This window comes from Populus alba, chromosome 10 (assembly GCF_005239225.2).
Source record: "Populus alba chromosome 10, ASM523922v2, whole genome shotgun sequence".
NCBI lineage: Eukaryota > Viridiplantae > Streptophyta > Magnoliopsida > Malpighiales > Salicaceae > Populus > Populus alba.
In genome coordinates this window covers 18,468,150-18,485,867 of record NC_133293.1, presented here as the reverse complement: position 1 = coordinate 18,485,867, position 17,718 = coordinate 18,468,150, and the positions used below count along the sequence as shown (strand labels likewise).

Below are 17,718 nucleotides of genomic sequence, written 5' to 3'. Positions count from 1 at the left end.
TCTTGGCATCTGTGAGTTCGGGTACATCACTTGGGCCCAATCCCTAAATGGTAAGGATATGTCTTAGTCTATTTTTAAAATTTAAATTTTTTTGTTGAGTTCTTTTTTCTTCTCTTCTGGTTATTAATCCTAGTGTAGGGGATATATTTCTTTATTAATACTCGTTAATATTTGTGTAATACATGTTTTTTCCCGTTAATGCTCATTAATATTCATGTAAAAGATTTTTTTTTTTCATAAATATTATCATAATAAATTATATTTCAAACCTTTTTTTTTACAAAAATAAAAAATAAAAACTTATAAGCTATAAATGTTCAGAATCTTTATTATTAATATTTTTAGCATGTATATTTTTCTATCTCTCTAAAATATTATTATATTTTTTCTCCTTATAAGATTATTTACTTTACAATTGAAGAGTTTATATGTCTATTAAACTGGACATTTTACAGGTAATAGTCACAAGCTACCTTGATTTATCAGATATTATATAAAAGTTATCAATCATCTTGGCTAAAAAGAATTGATGATATTGTTATTGTCGCATTAATGCATGTGCAAGAGATATATTTTCTCATTAATATTTATTAATACATGTGGAAGCGATATTCTCCCTCGTTGATAACCATCAATGCACGTGCAAAAGATATATTTCCTCGTTAATGTTCACTATTACACGTGTTAGAGATATTTATCATTCATAAATATAATCATGATAAAATCATTCTCCTCCCTCTCTACTCAAATAAAAGACAAGGTTCGAGGATTATAACTATCATCTGAACTACCCATTAAATAAGATAAACAAAGTTCTTTGTATTAAAAAAATACAAATTCAACACAAGAATAACCTTGTTCTTGAATTCAATGTTCCGTGGCATATTTATTATTTCTTTTCTCTTTATAAGATATTTATTTTATCATCAAATAGTCCTTAAATTTTCTAAAATATGATCCTTTACTTGTATTCAGAAATATCCAGTAAAATAATTTTCTTTAAAGTGGATAAGGGAGCTACTTGAGAGTTCACTCAATTAACCGCTAGAAAAAACCTCATTATATAAACATATTTTATTTTGAAAACACCATCAATAAGACAATAAGTAGTCAATATAATTACGACTATATCAGATTACATATCAGCACACTAGGTTTACACGTGTATGAAAAATGATGCATTTAGATTTTTTAAAAGCTCCGCGTTTAAACTTGCAGTTTGAATCGCCCTCGTCCCCTTTGTTAGATGACCCCCCCGGCGCAATTTATGTGAAGAGACTACAGGGCACAGGCCTATAACATTGGCCACTTCGAGTCGAAGATTTGCACAACCACATGCATTATATATATATCAGGTGACATGCCCGCGTGATTTTGCAGGCTTGTAATATATTTATGTATTATTATGAATTTGTGAAAAACATTTAATAATTTAAAGGAAAAAACTACAAAGTTATATTCTCAACCAGCTCAATATTAAAAAAATAAAATCAACAAAAATAATTATATAAAAAAAACACAAAAAAAAGAAGAAAAAGACAACTTAGGAAGAAAAAAAAAGCAAAAAAAAAAATAATAAAAAACAGGAAAAAAAAACATGTGAGGAAAGTTAAAGCTAAATTCTTAACCAGCTCAATATTAAAATCATTTAAGAAAACACTGTAACAATCTATAGTGTTTTTGTGAGGAAATATACAATTATAATTCTCAACCAGCTCAATATTAAAAAAAAGTCAACAAAGATAATTTTGACAAATATAAAATAAAAATGAAAAGAAAAAAACATGCAGGGAAACACTATAACAATTTATAGTGTTTCAAGAGAAAATCTATAATTGTAATTTTCAACCAGCTCAATATTAAAAACAATAAAAATGACAAAGATAGTTTTTTAAAAAATCATAACTAGAAAAAAATTATATGGAAAAATACTGTAGCAATCAACAATCTTTTAAAAAAAAAAGTTAAATTGTCAACTCGGCTCAGTATGAAAAAATAAATTTGATAAAAACATATTTAGAAAAAAAACACCGATAAAAAAAATAAGGAAACACTATAGCAAGGCAAAAATCACGTGGGAAAACACTGTAGCAATATACAGTGTTTTAAATAACTATAAAGCTAAATTCTCAATCAGCTTAATATAAAAAAAAATAAAATCGACAAAGATAATCATAAAAAAAAAAATATTTAATAAAAAACCATGTGGAGAAACACTGTATCAATTCACAATGTTTTTAAAAAAAAATTAAAAACTAAATTCTCAATCAGTTTAACAGTAAAAAAAAAAAAATTAATAAGAATAATTATGAAAAAACAAAAAAAAAATATAAAGAAGAAAGAACAATTTTGGGAAAAAAATAAAAAAATAAAAAAAAACACGTGGAGAAAGCTAAAGCTAAAGCGACAAAGACTATTTAAAAAAAGAAGAAGAATAAGTCAATTTTGGGTAAAAAAAACGAAAAAAAAAAAACATGTAAAACAGAAGGGAACAAAAGCGGAAAAAAAAAACATGCGCTACAATGTTTTTTTTTTAAAAAAAACTAAAATATTAAATTCTAGATTAGCTCAATGGTAAAAAAATAAAATCAATAAAAATAATTCTGAAAAAAAAAAGTAAAAAATAGAAAATCAAGGAGAAGAACTTAAGTGCACGACTAATGTAGTTGACTCCAAGGTGTTGTTTTCAATCTTATATCATGGCAGTGATTGGCTGAGCTTGAACTCTTCCACCGCTACTATTCTATCCTGCATGCAACATTATCTTCTATATCTATGTATCCTGCAAACAATGGGTTTTTTTTTTTTTTTTTTTTATTACACACACTATTTTTCTTTTCTTTTTAAATGAACCCAAATCATAATTTTAAAACACGGTCCAGCTAAGCAGATTGACACGGGACTGAAATCGGGTTGGGTTAAAAAAAAAAAAAAAAAAAAACCCGATATGACCAAAGGGTTGACCTGGTAACCTAGCAAGATCCGGTTGGAAACCTGGTTGCAACCCATTTGTTTTTTTTTTTTATTTTTATTTTTACTAAAATGATGTCGTTTTGATTTAAAAAAAAATGACCCGAAACCTGGATAATCTAGTTAAAATCCGGTAATCCCGATCAAAACTCATAGCTAAAATCTTAAACCAGGCGGACATGGTCTGAAAACTATCAGCCAAACTATTCGTTTCAGCTAATTTGAGCTAAAAGTCTAATTCCACCCAACGGCCAATATTTCAATGACATCAGAACGCAGCTTGAGATGAGCTCACTGAGATACAAACGCATAATTTCAACTCTTATACATGGACATAATAAATTATAAATCATCTGGAAGTTAAGGGCAAGTGTTTAATTTAGTAGCTTTTTAATCTTCCGACTCTTGTTTTAATTAACCAGTGTCTCGCCTTCTGTCTCTCCTTCCAGGAAATCAAAGGTCTATTGACTCATTCTTTGGAGCAGCTTACAGAAGAGTTTATGACAAAAAAATATATATACACACAGCACCAAGGCACAATCATTTACTAAAATCGTGTATCATTTACTAAAACGAAAATAACAAATTTGTCCCTGATTATTATTCAATTTCCTCGAAAGCCAAAAACAGCTTAAAGTTGTTTTATAAGTCCTCGACTATTAAAAAACAAAGAGTCTAGCTTAGTTCTTCTAACCTACTAGGTTTATTTTCTTGATTCTTGAGAGAAATCTTTTTACAATAAATAATTAAAAAATAAAGATGCAGACTGTAAATTTATAATACCAAACACATAAACAATAATTTCATTAAATATAATCTTTTTAGATGTGTTTTATTATTTTGTCTTAACATGAGCGTGCACCTGCACGGTCCACACACTCATGTTACCACAGCAACCTAACCTATATTATTGTATGCCCACAAAATACAAATATTTTAGTTTCAACCAATCTTTCATAACTTTTTTTAAAACTACTACACATCTAAGACAAAACCGAACCTTTCTGTATTTCTAATTAAAAACAAAATTTTTATAATAACAAATCTCATTCATGTAAGAAATCATAGCAATATAAGGATTAAATATTAACATCATCTAGGTTTTAATTGACTCGATTAATTTTCTCTTTGAAGACAATTTTATAAGGCAATTTTCGTGTCAAGAGTTCCTGTGGTACCGTAGGGCTAGTATTATATTAGTGGTTATTTTATAAAATAATTTTTATTTAAAAATATATTAAGATAATATATTTTTTTATTTTTAAATTTTATTTTTAATATCAACATATAAAAATAAAAACAAACATAAAAAATAATTTTAAATAAAAATAAACTTAAAATAATTTTTATAACAAATTAATACTCGGTTAGCAATGATGGACAAACAAGACAGACTTAGTCAAAGACCAATCCAACTTTGAGTTTGTTGTGCATGTTAAAATGTCAAATCATCTGAGTAATTAATTAGTGGTTTGTTAAAGTACTAACCAATGTTTTTAAAACATGGAAACGCAATTTCAGGAGAAGCATCTTGCACCAGCTGCACCGACATTGTTCACTTAATAAAAATAACAGTAAGTAGTGAATTAATTCACTCAACACGCAAAAGTAAACACGTAACAGTAAAAAACTTTATTTTTTAAAATTATAATTTATTTGAAAAATTATTATCTAATATTATTCAATGACACCACATAAATTAAGAAGAAAATGCATTATGACATAATATTTTTAAAATTTAATTGTGATCTCAATTTTATTACTAATGATATTTTATCTAATTTTATTATATACTCAAAAAACCATGAAAATTGTAGTTTTTTTTTTAATGAATTTCATACGTGATGGAATTGTAAATAGTTTAATTGGAATAATAAATTTTTTTATATAAAATATTATTTATTTCATGATATAATAACAATAATTAATCCACAATATTTAAATTAAAAACCATCAATATTAACATTTATCACAAAACACATTAAATTACTTATTATTTAATTTTAATTTCAATCATAATTTTAACCAAACATATATAAATAAAAAACCAACCTTAACTAAAAATATTTTTTATAAAATATTTTTTTTAAATTATAATTATAAAAACTACCACATTAGTAAAAACCACTTTCCGATGATACATTTCATGCTCATGTAATCTCTTTCTATAGATTTGGCACGGGGAGCGCGCTCACAAAAAGAGCGTCGTCTGCCACGCTGTTCTTCACTCTCCACACAGCGGACGAATGGAATAAACCAAGAGTATTTAAGGAGCCTGTTCATCAATGATTATGATGGTGTAACAACTTGATGGTTTTCTCATCCCAAAAGAAAAAAGGTGAAATCCCAATAACACACGTATTGAGTTTGTAATGACGGTTATGATTTGAGATCTTCTGTGCCTCTTTTTTTCAACTCAAATACACCTGGTTTGCTGTAATCATGCAAGTTTCCAAGAAATCAGTGGAATCGCATTTATATTTTCATTTACCAGGTTTACGTTTGCTTTCAATTCTTACCAATGGCCGATTTGGATGTTTGGTTTTCCCATGGCAGATGCCTCGTTCCTCCAGTAATCCTCCATAGTCCATTCTTCCTTGAAAGTTTCTCTCAAGGACTCATTTTTTTGGGCCTTTTAACTGGGTAGGTAGTCTTGAGCTAGTTTTTGATTTTTAAGAGCAAACTATTCGCTTGTTAGATTTATCTCTAAAATTATTCACATCTAATCTGAAGAGAATTTTATTTTCTTGCAGAACAATTCAAACGTTAATACGAGATAATAATTTAAAAAGCGGATCTATTTATTTTCAGACGAGCCAATACCTCAGTAACCTTCTTGGGGAATTGGTTAGATGCTTTTCTTTTTCTTTTTCCTTTTCTTTTTCTTTCTTTCTTTTCAATTCTCTGCTGATTAATTAACAGACACGCAAATCATAGGTATACAATCCACACATCAAACTTGGTATATATATTGCCTGAAGAGGATCAATCCTCAATTAAACACACACAATGTAAGAAGAACCCTTTTATTTTAAGGTCAGGGAGGGTATTGATAACAAGGGAAACCATAGGGAAATACATATTTAAAAAAAAAAAAAAAAACGTTCTGCATCGGGATAATATTTTTGCCATTATGCAAGTTGCCTTCTGACGTGCACACCGCCAGAGAAATTCCTGAAATTATTAAAGCACAGCTAGTTACAAAGTGAAGATGGAAAGATAATAATATATTTTGGTCAATTAATTCTTTTTCCAATATTCTTTTGTGATTTTAAATAGTGATTTTTTTTTGAAAACCCACAATAGCTTTTGCTTTTAAAGATTTCTGTTCTAATTGATGTTTTATTGATGAAAGATTGTTAAATTTGATTGTATTGATCAGCTGGTTGAGGTTAAAGCCTAAAGGAGACTTTTAGAAATATTTATTGAGAGGACGGCAACTCACCGGAACTTCAAGTTTGCGATGGCTTCGATGACGGAGAGATGATAATGTCAAAATTTTGTTTTGAAGGTGACTTCTAAAGTGCCACCTGCAATTGTATAAGTTGCGCCAAGAAGATCAGATGAAAGAAAGAGTGAAAATCTGTAACGCATGCATATGATCCTGATCATAATTAAAAACACACACACACACACCGCTTCTATGCTTGTGCGGGATTCGCTTCTTCTCCTTCTCTTCTGTAGTGGAGTAGATCTTTCTTTCTTTGACCTCATGCTTCTCCTCCCTAACGAGTAGCTTCTGTTTGTCGATGGTAGTCTTTTTTTTTCGGTTGACGACTTCTTGTTCAAGGGCAATACGATTTCCCTTTGATATGGGCCGGTGCTTGTGCGCCGTCTCGGTGGTTATGGTCACCTTTTGCTTTGAATCCTCTATGGTAATTGAGGTTTTCATCTTCTGGGTTATGCAGCCATGAGAGTGATTATCACGAGGAGTAAGTGACAGTTGCCTTTGGCGATGACTTGAAGAAGCCATTTGTGAATTGTCAGATAAAAATGGAAGCAAATATTGGAAATCAAATGGATGAGAGGTTTTAGTTGCGATGAGTGTTTGATATATAGACTATAGGTACACGGAAAGTAGACGGAAAGTAGACGGAAAGTAGACATTCATTTTCGTGGAAGTATCCTTGCATTTTGTTCACGACTTGACTTGATAGTTTCACGCCGAAACCTACCAGAAGAAGACGAGGCATTTCCGTGTCGCTTTCGGTCGAGAGTGTGTTAGGTAAACTTTTTATGATAGCTTTGACTGCTTTTTTTTTTATACGAAAAATTTAGAATTTGAAAATCGGTATATATCATATAAATACATATAAACTAAAATACATTATTATTGTTTATGTTTATTTCAAGATAAAAACACTTCATAAATATTTTTTAATTTAACATCAAAATCATGCATAAGGTAACTTAAAAAACTGCATATTCATCAAATGGATTAAAATTGGATCTAAATATTTATCAAAACATATTTTAAACTAACAAAAACATAAGAAAACTTTAAAAAATAATAAAAAAAGCATTTAAAAAAAGCATTTTAAACTTATTTTCTATATTTGTAAACATGAATATAAATGAAAAAAATAAAAAAAACCTCAAGCAACATCCTCCTTTTAAATCATAAAACATATCTAGAACAACTATTTTCTTTATTTTTCTTTGAAAAGTTTTGTTTTAGAAAATCTTTTATATTAGGCTCCTAAACCTTTTATACTTAGGTTTTTCATTAATATTTTCCTAGTTTTTTTTTTATCCCTATATTCTCTCCTTTTTAGCTCTTTTTTAAAACGAATATTTATAGAGTTTTGTTAAGGTTTTATGAAGTATTAAATCCATTTCCAACCTCTTGTTCTTAAGGTAAATATTGTAAACCCTTAATAAGAAACCATTTAGAAGACTTTGTGTATGAACACACAAAAAAAATATCGGTTCCTAAACAATCGTGTTTCAGTCATTGTTAACTAAGTTGCCTACTTTTGAGGCCTTGTTAAAGCAATTATGATGTCATCATCACTTGAGATTATGTGAAGTTGGTAAAGGAAATTCACGTATTTCATTTGGATCCAACCTTACTCAATTTGAAGGTTTATAGCTCTGTATTTATTTGTTTGAAGTTGCCAACTCGATCAGCCAAAACAGAAGTCACTCTATCGAGCGATGTGCCACTCACATTCTCTTCATTAAGTTTGAATGATGTGTCATTTATTGTTTTTTATTTGGGATTGGCAAATTTCAATTGAGTACATGTTCTTTCAATTTTTTTTAATTGCATCAATAATTGCCTCCAAAATTTTAATTTCAAGCAATGTCACCCCAAACAAACTCAATTATCAGCCTATAAGTTGATTTTTTTTTTTTCATTTTGATCATTGATTCTGAATTTATGTATTTTGACCCTCAATTGACTAACAAGCTGTCATTTTCTTCAGTTTGACCATTGATTTGGTCAATTTCAACCCCTTCATTCACATGTTTTGTTCGGTATGGTTCTTGGTTTTAGATTTATTCAATCAAGTCTCTAATTGCCCATCAAACTTCAATATTTATGAAATTAAATCCTTGATTTGATCAAATTAACTCTTGAAAATTGCAATTTGACTGTAGACTTTAATTTCTTCTAATTAAAGTATAAATTGACTTCAGAAATCATTTTTTCTTGCAATTAAACCCTTAAGAAAATCAATTAAACCTTGAAAAATTACAATCAAGTCCTTAAATATTCAATTTTGAATTTCCTTGCTCAAATTGAATTTTCTTTGCCAATATGGCATTCATCATTCAAAAATATACTCTCAAAAGTTTCAATGTTAGATATTTGGTCCACTTCATCAAATCTTTGGTAATTTTCTGGCGTTTTGATATATTTTTTTATTTTCTTTCAATATATTTTTTTGTAATTTTTTTTTTTTTTTTTTCTGATTTTTTTTTGCATGGAGCTACAAAAATTAATAACAACAAAACAAACAACCTTTAAAAAGCAAGCAAATTACAAAGTTGTCCTTTGAACAAGCTTGCACGATCACTTGACGCGGTGAATGATGATTGGAAGATCAATTAATTATTATTTTTTTATATCTTTTAAGGAAAAGAAAAGGAATTAACGTGTGTATTTGTTTTGTTTTTATATTTTTTAAGGAAAAGAAAAGGAGTTAACGTGTGTATTTGTTTTGTAATTACAGCTGGGATACAGTGCGTACCATGCTTGTTTTTACAAGGAATTAGGCCCCGTTTGCTTGGTTTTTTGCTCGAAAGTGATCTTACAAAAAATTTATTTTTAATTTTTTGTATATATCAATATTAAAATTAAATATTAAATAATAAAAATAAAAATATTATTCTAATACATTTTTAAATAAATAATATTTTAAAAAACAATCAAGATATCTACGCAATCCTATCACGTAACTTTCCAAAGTAATCAAGGAGCAGGTTTTTAATTCTTGCAACAAGTCAATTTTATGATCTATCTAAACGTAATATAATTATTTTTCAAAATATTTTCTAATTTTTTAAAAAATTATTTATAAGATCAATGCTTCAAAACAATTAAATATACCAAAAATAAATTTAATTTTTAACCAAAAACACAAAAAAATTAAATTTTTAAAAAACACAAACTAACCCACTTTTCTAAACACTCTAATCTTCTCGTTCTCAAACAAATGTTTTCTTTTGGCTCACAAAAGACAGGAGACGCAAACGACGAGTATAAAGATTACAGTCCCATGACCCAACCCCACCAGCGATTTGAAATATGGTTCCATGGATTTACCACTGGCAGCAGTGTCACCAAACGGCAACCAGCACAGTAGTTCATCCTCAAGGCATTATAAATGAGGAAATTTAAAATCCATTTCCTATTAGAAAATTCCACGTGACTCTCTGACGAATGATCTAACATACAGCCAAGCGACCGCAGAAGCAGATAGCAAAGCAGGATTTTGCAATACTACAAGCTACAGACTAGTTCATAATGTTAACTGACTCAATCTTAAGATGAGAACTATCCATTTACATTTTACAAAGAATACTCTCACTTTAACTGAAACGCAAGGTACGGAGCAGGATTTGCACTTATCCTGGCGTCCATTTTAACTCCGCAGACAGTTAGAGCTCACTGTAATTGCGCCAGACTGCACGGAATTCTTCACGGAATGTGTTGAGGCGTGCTTTCAGGTTAGGTGTTCTGAAGCTTGCATGGAGAACAGTGACTGCAGACAGAAATGTGAGTAATGAATTAGAACTAAAATTTTCTACAAGGGATTGCTCAAACCAAATATACAGGAACCGTGAAATTTACCAAAGATGCTAATGGCGTATGCCCACGAAACATACAAAAGACTGCCAGAAGAATACCACAGAAGAAAACTGGCTGCAAAGAGATGTTGAAAAGAAAGAAACATTTGGTCAGGTATCATTAATTACAACTCAAAATATCCCAGAATTGTTTAAGAAATAGAGCCTAGGGATTTTATCTACCAGCTGAGAATAAAAGGACAAACAATAAACGAGGCTGGCCACAAATGTACACTGATTTTTTGGCTGATGGACGGCCACGGATAACAGGCCTGCATAAATTAAGCATGTGTGGTAAGTACAACTGCGATCCATTTCAGAAATGAGCAATAGAAGGTAAATTAGTAGTTTTTACTAACTCACATATGCGGAGGTCTCATCTTTGCCGCCAAATGTGGAGAAAACTTCCTTACAGTTCTTGTTACCTTCTCACTGAAACTAGCTGCAAAACTGCAAAAGAGGACAGCCAAATGTTATTGTTTGCTGCATATATCATGTCATAAGAACAACTAAAGGTATGCAGAATAATTATAACACTGCACAATCAATGTCCAACCTGTCCCCCAAACTCCACAACTCAGAAGCATTGCATAGCTTACACAGAAAAAGAGAAAACAGCAGCCAACTTCAAACACATAATTCCTGATAACTGGTTAGGTGACCTGTTTTCTCCATTGTAATCATCATTAACAACCTACTTCAAATGTTGTTGTTTGCTACATATATCAATTCATAAGAACAACTAAAGGCATGTAGAATAATTATAACACTACACAATCAATGTCCAACCTCCACAACTCGGAAGCATAGTGTAGCTTACAAAAAGCAAAGACAACAGCCTACTTCAAACACGTGATTCCTAATAACTTCTTAGGTGACCTATTTTCTCCATTGTAATCATCCTTGACTGCTCCCCTCTCCCCCAAGCTGCTGAAGTGGCATAGGAAGGTTCCTTCAGATCCTTCCCTATGTCTCCAAGCAAGGTGAATATCCTTCACTTCTCACCCATATAACCACACCCCCCCCCCCCCAATCCCTCCTAACGAGCACACCCCTAGGAAATATAACAAGCACCCAACATCTATATCAATTTCATGCTGAGGATAAATCTTTTATGGATCATCCTTTGAAATCCATTTATCAAGGCTAACTCATCTAAAATACACAACCAACTACTTCCACAATTACAAACCAGTTTTTCTTGTAGAGAAGAGGAACAACCATGACACAGCATAAATTCATGCATAAATTGTTACTATCTTTATATTGAAATCCATGCTCCCACATTCAAATAGGAAGACAATTAATCCGCACCTCCATGACCTTCCATGCCAAATACAACAAATTCTAGACCGTCAACATTCAAAATAAACCGGGTTCGATTTAAGAAGAAGAAAGTAGAATGAAGTTTCATAGAATTCAGTAGCTTATAGTTTGTTGCCCACTTTGGTGGCTCTTTCGAAACCAGAAAGATGACAACAAAACAATTGAATCATTCTAGCATTTCCATAATTTTACGCACCTCAACAGGCCACCATAGAAACAACAAGAAATTAGGAACAAAGGATGCGTGAAGTTTAAGCAGCATACCTATCATTAAAGAAAGCAACGGCTAGAGCTGACAAAGCAGTCGCTAGAATCGCCAGAGGCCTTAAGATACAGGCAACACCTGAACCAAAATATAAAGAATAGTTTTAAACACAAAAACTCTTCAAGGTAAAATGGAATACTATTGGGGATCTGTTTCCTTACCAAGAATCAGTAGTATCAAAATGAAGTAATTTGTCCGATAGCTGCACATAAAAAGATTTAATAAGAAATTGAAAACCATTAAACAGATGTCAAATAATAAGAGCAATCAATCGCAATAAAATTCAAGATTTCCACACAGACTGATTGATTAAAAAGAAACCCTAGATTGTGCATCACTGTTGACTAAAATTAACAAAAGATTGGATCAAACTAAAAACGTGTGATCGGCTTTAAATTATACAAAAAATGAACAAACTAAATTCAAATTAAAAAGAGAGGAGAGGGGGAAGTACTAGTAGAGATTGCATTTGAGGCGGCTACTCCACTTGGAATAAGAGCGAGGAATCGTGAATTTGGAGAGGAATTCATTGAGAGGACGAGGAGGGGATGTCCAATCTATTTCCTTTAATGCCCCGATTAGATCTTCTGCTGTTACGTTTCCCCATTCCATCTCCCTCGGATTTTTTTGGTAATAACAGCAATAATAAGAAAAGCAGCAATATCTAGTGCTTCTTAAATTGTAAAAAAAAATAATACAAAATCAGGTTTTATATAATATGATTTGAAATGGAGAGAAGAAATTGTATTGTGAAGGAATTTTGCAAATGTTTTTGTAAAAAATCGACTCTATAAATTTTTTTCGTGTCGAGAAACCATGTGGTGGGGGTTTATTATTATGCTATGCGGAAAAGAAAATAGAAAATAATTGCTACTTTTTTTATATGGGAAAAAAAATGAAATTAACATGACTGAGCCCTGGTTCGAACTGAGGACCTCTTATGTGTATGAGTAGAGTGATAACCATCAGCACCGACCAGACCACAGGCAATATTCGCCCTTTTATTTAATTAGATAAAATACGTCAAATGATTTTTTTTACCACTTCATCATTTCCCACGTATCACGAGTAGAACCCATCTCGCTTTTATTAGAGTGTGTTTGGTATTACAGTAGCTGTTATAATTATAATTTGAAAAAAAGTTATTTTATAAAAAGTACTTTTAATTGAGGCTGGTTTGAAAAAATAGGTGTTTGGCTAAAACTGTGGTTAAAACTGAGGTTAAAGAAAAAATAGTTTAATGTGTTTGGTTAAGAATGCTTTTGAAATTGAGATTATAAAATAATTTTAAAAAATATATATTAATATTCATAGTTTTAAATTTAAATATTGTAAAATTAATTATTCATATTACATCATGAAAAAAATAATACTTTATATAAAATATTTTTTATTATTCCATTAAATTATTTATAATTTCATTACGTACAAAATTCATCTGATAAGAACTATAGTTTTCATAATTTTTTGAGCGTGTAATAAAATTAGATAAAATATTATCAGATATAAAATTAATATTATTGTGCGAGTAAATTTAATTCACTTTATACTAGTTTTTCGAGAAAAAAATATTGTTCATATCACGAATGAATTTAATTTTCTAAACTAGTTTTTCTAAAAAAAAAATTAATACATTAAAAAAAAAAGTGAACACTGCAACTTGTATTGTTAACGTGAACAGTGTAGTTGATTGCACTGTTCATTAATTTTTACAGGTTGTAGTGCATGAAAAACATGTTTTTTATGCTTTTTATTTTCAGCGTTTGAAACGTAAAAAACACAGAGGCTCCATATATAATAAAACAAGTTTTTTTACTATCAAACGGCTGCTGATTGTGTTTTAAATAAAACGCAGCCGCAGCTGCGTAGACTATGTTAGAGACCGTTTGTCTCTGTGTTTGCACCTGTGTTTGGTGCAAATTTGAAATTTTTTTTTTTGTTAAAATTGAGTTTGGTTTGTACTTTTTGGATCGTTTTGATGTGCTGATGTCAAAAATGATTTTTAAAAAATAAAAAAATATCATTAACATGTATTTCAGTACAAAAAACTATTTGAAAAGCAATCACTACCACACTATCAAACACCATCTTAATCTCACTGGTAGTGACGCTCCCTCTTAACAGTTGCTTGCCTGATTCCTAGTTTGGGCCCACAAGAACGGTCGCGTGGCGTTTGCACTATGGTTTTCCTGCTCAATAACTAGCTTCGGTTACCTCGTTCAGTTCCTGCTCTGCTCCATTGACCATGCTTCTTCATCTTCAACCTCAAAACTCCAGAAAAATAAGAAAATTTAAGGTTTAAATGCACGAAAGTTCTTGACTGGATGTTAGAATGTCTACTTTTATTTACTTTCTCTGCCTTTCTCTCTTGACTTCAGTTTCCAAATCCATGATTGACTACACCTCACTCTATCTCTCACCCACCATACTCTTCCCGGATTACCAAAACATGCTCATCTCTTTCAAAATTTACATTTATACCCCTCCAAACGCCCTTTCTCTCTCTTCTCCCACTGAATCTAATTTTTTCACTTGTCTCCAAACCAGTCCCTTTGTAACCCAAAACCCAGAAGAGGCTCACCTCTACTTTGTTCCTTTCTCCTCCAATCTCTCCACGCGATCTGTCGCGCGTTTTATTAGAGGCCTCAGAATGGAGTTCCCGTACTGGAACCGCACTCTAGGCGCAGATCATTTTTATGTATCCTGTGCATGTCTGGGTTACGAGTCTGACCGAAATCTCGTGGAATTGAAGAAAAACTCGGTTCAGATCTCCCGCTGCCCGGTGCCTGAAGGTAGGTTTGTGCCTCACAAAGATATTACATTTCCTCCACTCGCGAATATCACACGCGCATTACAATCGCAGGGGAACAGGACAGCGAAATATCTAGGTTTTGTAAGATACAATGGGGTTAAAGAATCGAATTTGGTCAACGAGTTGAGAAATGATTCCGATTTTCTGATTGAATCCGAGCCGTCAAGTGGAATGACTTTAGTGGGCAGATTAGGGAGTAGTGTTTTCTGTTTGTTCGAGTATGGAGCTGATGTTTCTGGGATTGGTGAAGCATTGCGTTTTGGGTGTGTGCCTGTAGTGGTTGTGGACCGTCCAATGCTGGACTTACCGTTGATGGATGTGATCAGGTGGCAGAAGATTGCTATTTTTGTGGGGTCCCGTGGTGGTGTTAAGGAAGTGAAGCGCGTGTTGGATCGTACGTGTAAGGATGATGAGTGCGTGGGAAGAAGGAGATTGGGTGTGGTGGCAAGCCAGCATTTTGCGTGGAATAACATGCCGCAGCCGTGCGATTCGTTTCATATGGTGATGTATCAGCTTTGGCTCAGGCGGCACGCTATTAGATACGCCCGGAGAGAATTTGTCTAGGCCTTGAAACGTTGGCCATGCAAAATAATTTCTTTGTTAATTAGAGTGATGGTCTGTTCCATTACTTGTAAACTGTAGGAGATTTCCCGTAATTTTTACGGAACTTTCTTATGGATTGGAAATTACATAATGATGATTGCATGTTGTATTTGAAATATAACCTCATCATGCTATTGATTATGTGTTGCTGGATAGGTCATTCACCATATGCCGTAAGTTGATCTATTGTTTCTTCAATATAAAAAATATCAGTTTAATATCAATATTTTTTTTAAAAAATCTAAAAAAATCTAATTTAATAAATTCAGCTAATTTAATAATATAATTAGAAAATAAAATATTAATAACAAATAAAAAAATCAATAACAATTAAATATAAAAGATAATGCTAGCCAATATCATAAAAATATATATTTATAATATTTAACATCTCGGCAATCTTATTTACTAACAAAATAAAAAATATGATAATTGTATAAAAATAATAGAGGAAAAAAATGAATCTCAACTTCCAACAAATAAAATAAAGAATGATGAAATTAAAAAAAAAACAATTTAAAAAAATAAAAAGGAAATTGACTTGAACCTGTCAAAGACAGAACGTAGATGAAATTGTGAATTCTTAAAAAACACATCGTCATTCAAAGAAACCATGGATGATAATTATTTATCATCTCACATGACCAAAAATATAACTAAATCTATAACCTAGTTAGGGAGTTGAAATGACCCCTTGAAAAGCATATCTAATAAAGTCCTTAAACTTATAACCAATGATATTAAAATAACTTTATTGAAATTAAAGTTTTTTTAAATACTAATTTCCAACAAACCCGATAATGAGAGATGATTTTTTTTTATGCATGTTAAAAAGAGAGACTTAAAAACAATTGAAGTCAACTTGACATAATCTTCATAGCTTGTGATGCTAATTATAAGGCTGAATTACATCATAAAAGACAAATCCATAAAGATAATAATGTCAAATTTTCAATCAATTAAAATATTTAGGGATGAAATAAAAAGAAAACAAATTAAAAAGAAATAAAAAGACATAAAATATAGAAATAAAAAAGAATAAGGATCAAATTTAATATAATAATAAAATAAAATAAAACTATAATGGAGGATATTGAAAACAATTTCAACTAGAAAAATAATAAGAAAAAATCAAAATAAAAGGAATCTAGACTAGATCTAACTAAAAAATAAAAAGTCAAATGATGAAATTGATAGATAAACAAGTTCAATAAAAAATTTAAAATAAAATATTGCAATTAGAAAAACAAATACTGATTTGATTCACTAAACAAATAACCATTTTTTTTTTTTTAATGAACAACATAATTTTTCGGAAGAAAAACATGAAAAAAAAGGTGCAAATAAAATAATACGGTCACAACTCAATGTCAATTTTCTGGTGGCACACAATCCACAATCGTAGCAGGGGCGGTGAGATGCATTTAGCGTTGCCACGGAAGGTGGCATCTAAAGCTTTTACGTCGCTTGCTTGCTTCCATGTGTCAACTAATTTTTTTTATTTAAATTTTATTTTATATTTATATTAAAGGATCCAATTACCTTTGACACCGCGTGACAATAACAAAAAAGGGAAGAAAATTACGAAAGCGTGCTTGCATCCAGAGCCATAAAAAGTTTAATATCGAGGGGCATCAAGACATTGTGCTGTACCAAAAAAAAAAATGAAAAACCCATAAAGCCCCCTGATTCCATTGTACTACATAACTCAAGGGGCATTGATCCATTCATCTATCACCGTACACACATCGTCTTAAATAGAAGAGTACACCGAGATGCTTATAATGGACCAATAGAAGGTGGTGTTTGGATACTAGTGGAAGATGCATGGGTTGTCAGAGCGTTGTGACTTCCCTCACATGCCAGCCAATCTTGACCTACCCGTAACTTTAATTTCCCATATTTGTTTTAGTTTCGAATTGAGTACTTTAACATCTAATTATTCTAAATTAATCAAATTTATTTTTTTATTTTATAAAATTAAGCATCAATCGAGCACTGTATTTTTCTTTTTGATATTGCAAGATCCCCACATTAAGACAATCAGAATAAACTGGTAAGTAAAATCTCAAATAAAACCAATTATAAAGTATCAATTGTTTTTTAAAAAAGTTGTGGGATCTGAATTGAAAAAGTTACATGAACTTCTACTTGACCATTAAAACCAACCCCTGATGTTGTGAAAAGGGGAATGAAGATTTATTTGATTTAAATTTCATCCTCAAAGCTCTAATTATTTTAAATTTATATATATTTTTTTTTGCCAGTGAGAGCATTTCCCTGACATCTAGGGATTCCCATGAGCGGCTATGAAATACAAATCACCAATATCAATCGCAAATCAAAGTTATATTAAAGGACCAAATAAGAGTAAAGAAAAAGTAAGGGATCAAAGTGAAAAAAACTCAAGTAATGAAAAAAAGAAAAATAGTGTTCCTCCTCGAAA

The 17,718-nt window shown here is 30.9% G+C and overlaps 2 protein-coding genes and 1 long non-coding RNA gene across 3 annotated transcripts; 1 reads left to right on the top strand and 2 right to left on the bottom strand.

Moving 5' to 3' along the window:
• Positions 1–5,910: 5,910 nt before the first annotated feature.
• Positions 5,911–7,012, bottom strand: LOC118059671 (uncharacterized). Its single transcript, XR_004689348.2, has 3 exons — positions 6,607–7,012; positions 6,416–6,500; positions 5,911–6,144 (listed from the first exon to the last, which is right to left on the bottom strand). It is a non-coding gene; the product is annotated as an uncharacterized lncRNA (long non-coding RNA).
• A 2,792-nt stretch (positions 7,013–9,804) lies between these two features.
• LOC118059670 (PRA1 family protein A3) lies at positions 9,805–12,700 on the bottom strand. The gene is made up of 7 exons (XM_035072594.2): positions 12,312–12,700; positions 12,019–12,059; positions 11,857–11,935; positions 10,630–10,716; positions 10,450–10,538; positions 10,271–10,342; positions 9,805–10,181 (listed from the first exon to the last, which is right to left on the bottom strand). Exons 1-7 carry the CDS (start codon positions 12,467–12,469, stop codon positions 10,078–10,080), a joined length of 630 nt encoding a protein of 209 aa, XP_034928485.1. The 5' UTR covers positions 12,470–12,700; the 3' UTR covers positions 9,805–10,077.
• Positions 12,701–14,507: 1,807 nt separating this feature from the next.
• Positions 14,508–15,233, top strand: LOC118059765 (probable glycosyltransferase At5g11130). The gene has a single exon (XM_035072741.1). It carries the CDS (start codon positions 14,508–14,510, stop codon positions 15,231–15,233), a length of 726 nt encoding a protein of 241 aa, XP_034928632.1.
• Positions 15,234–17,718: the final 2,485 nt, after the last annotated feature.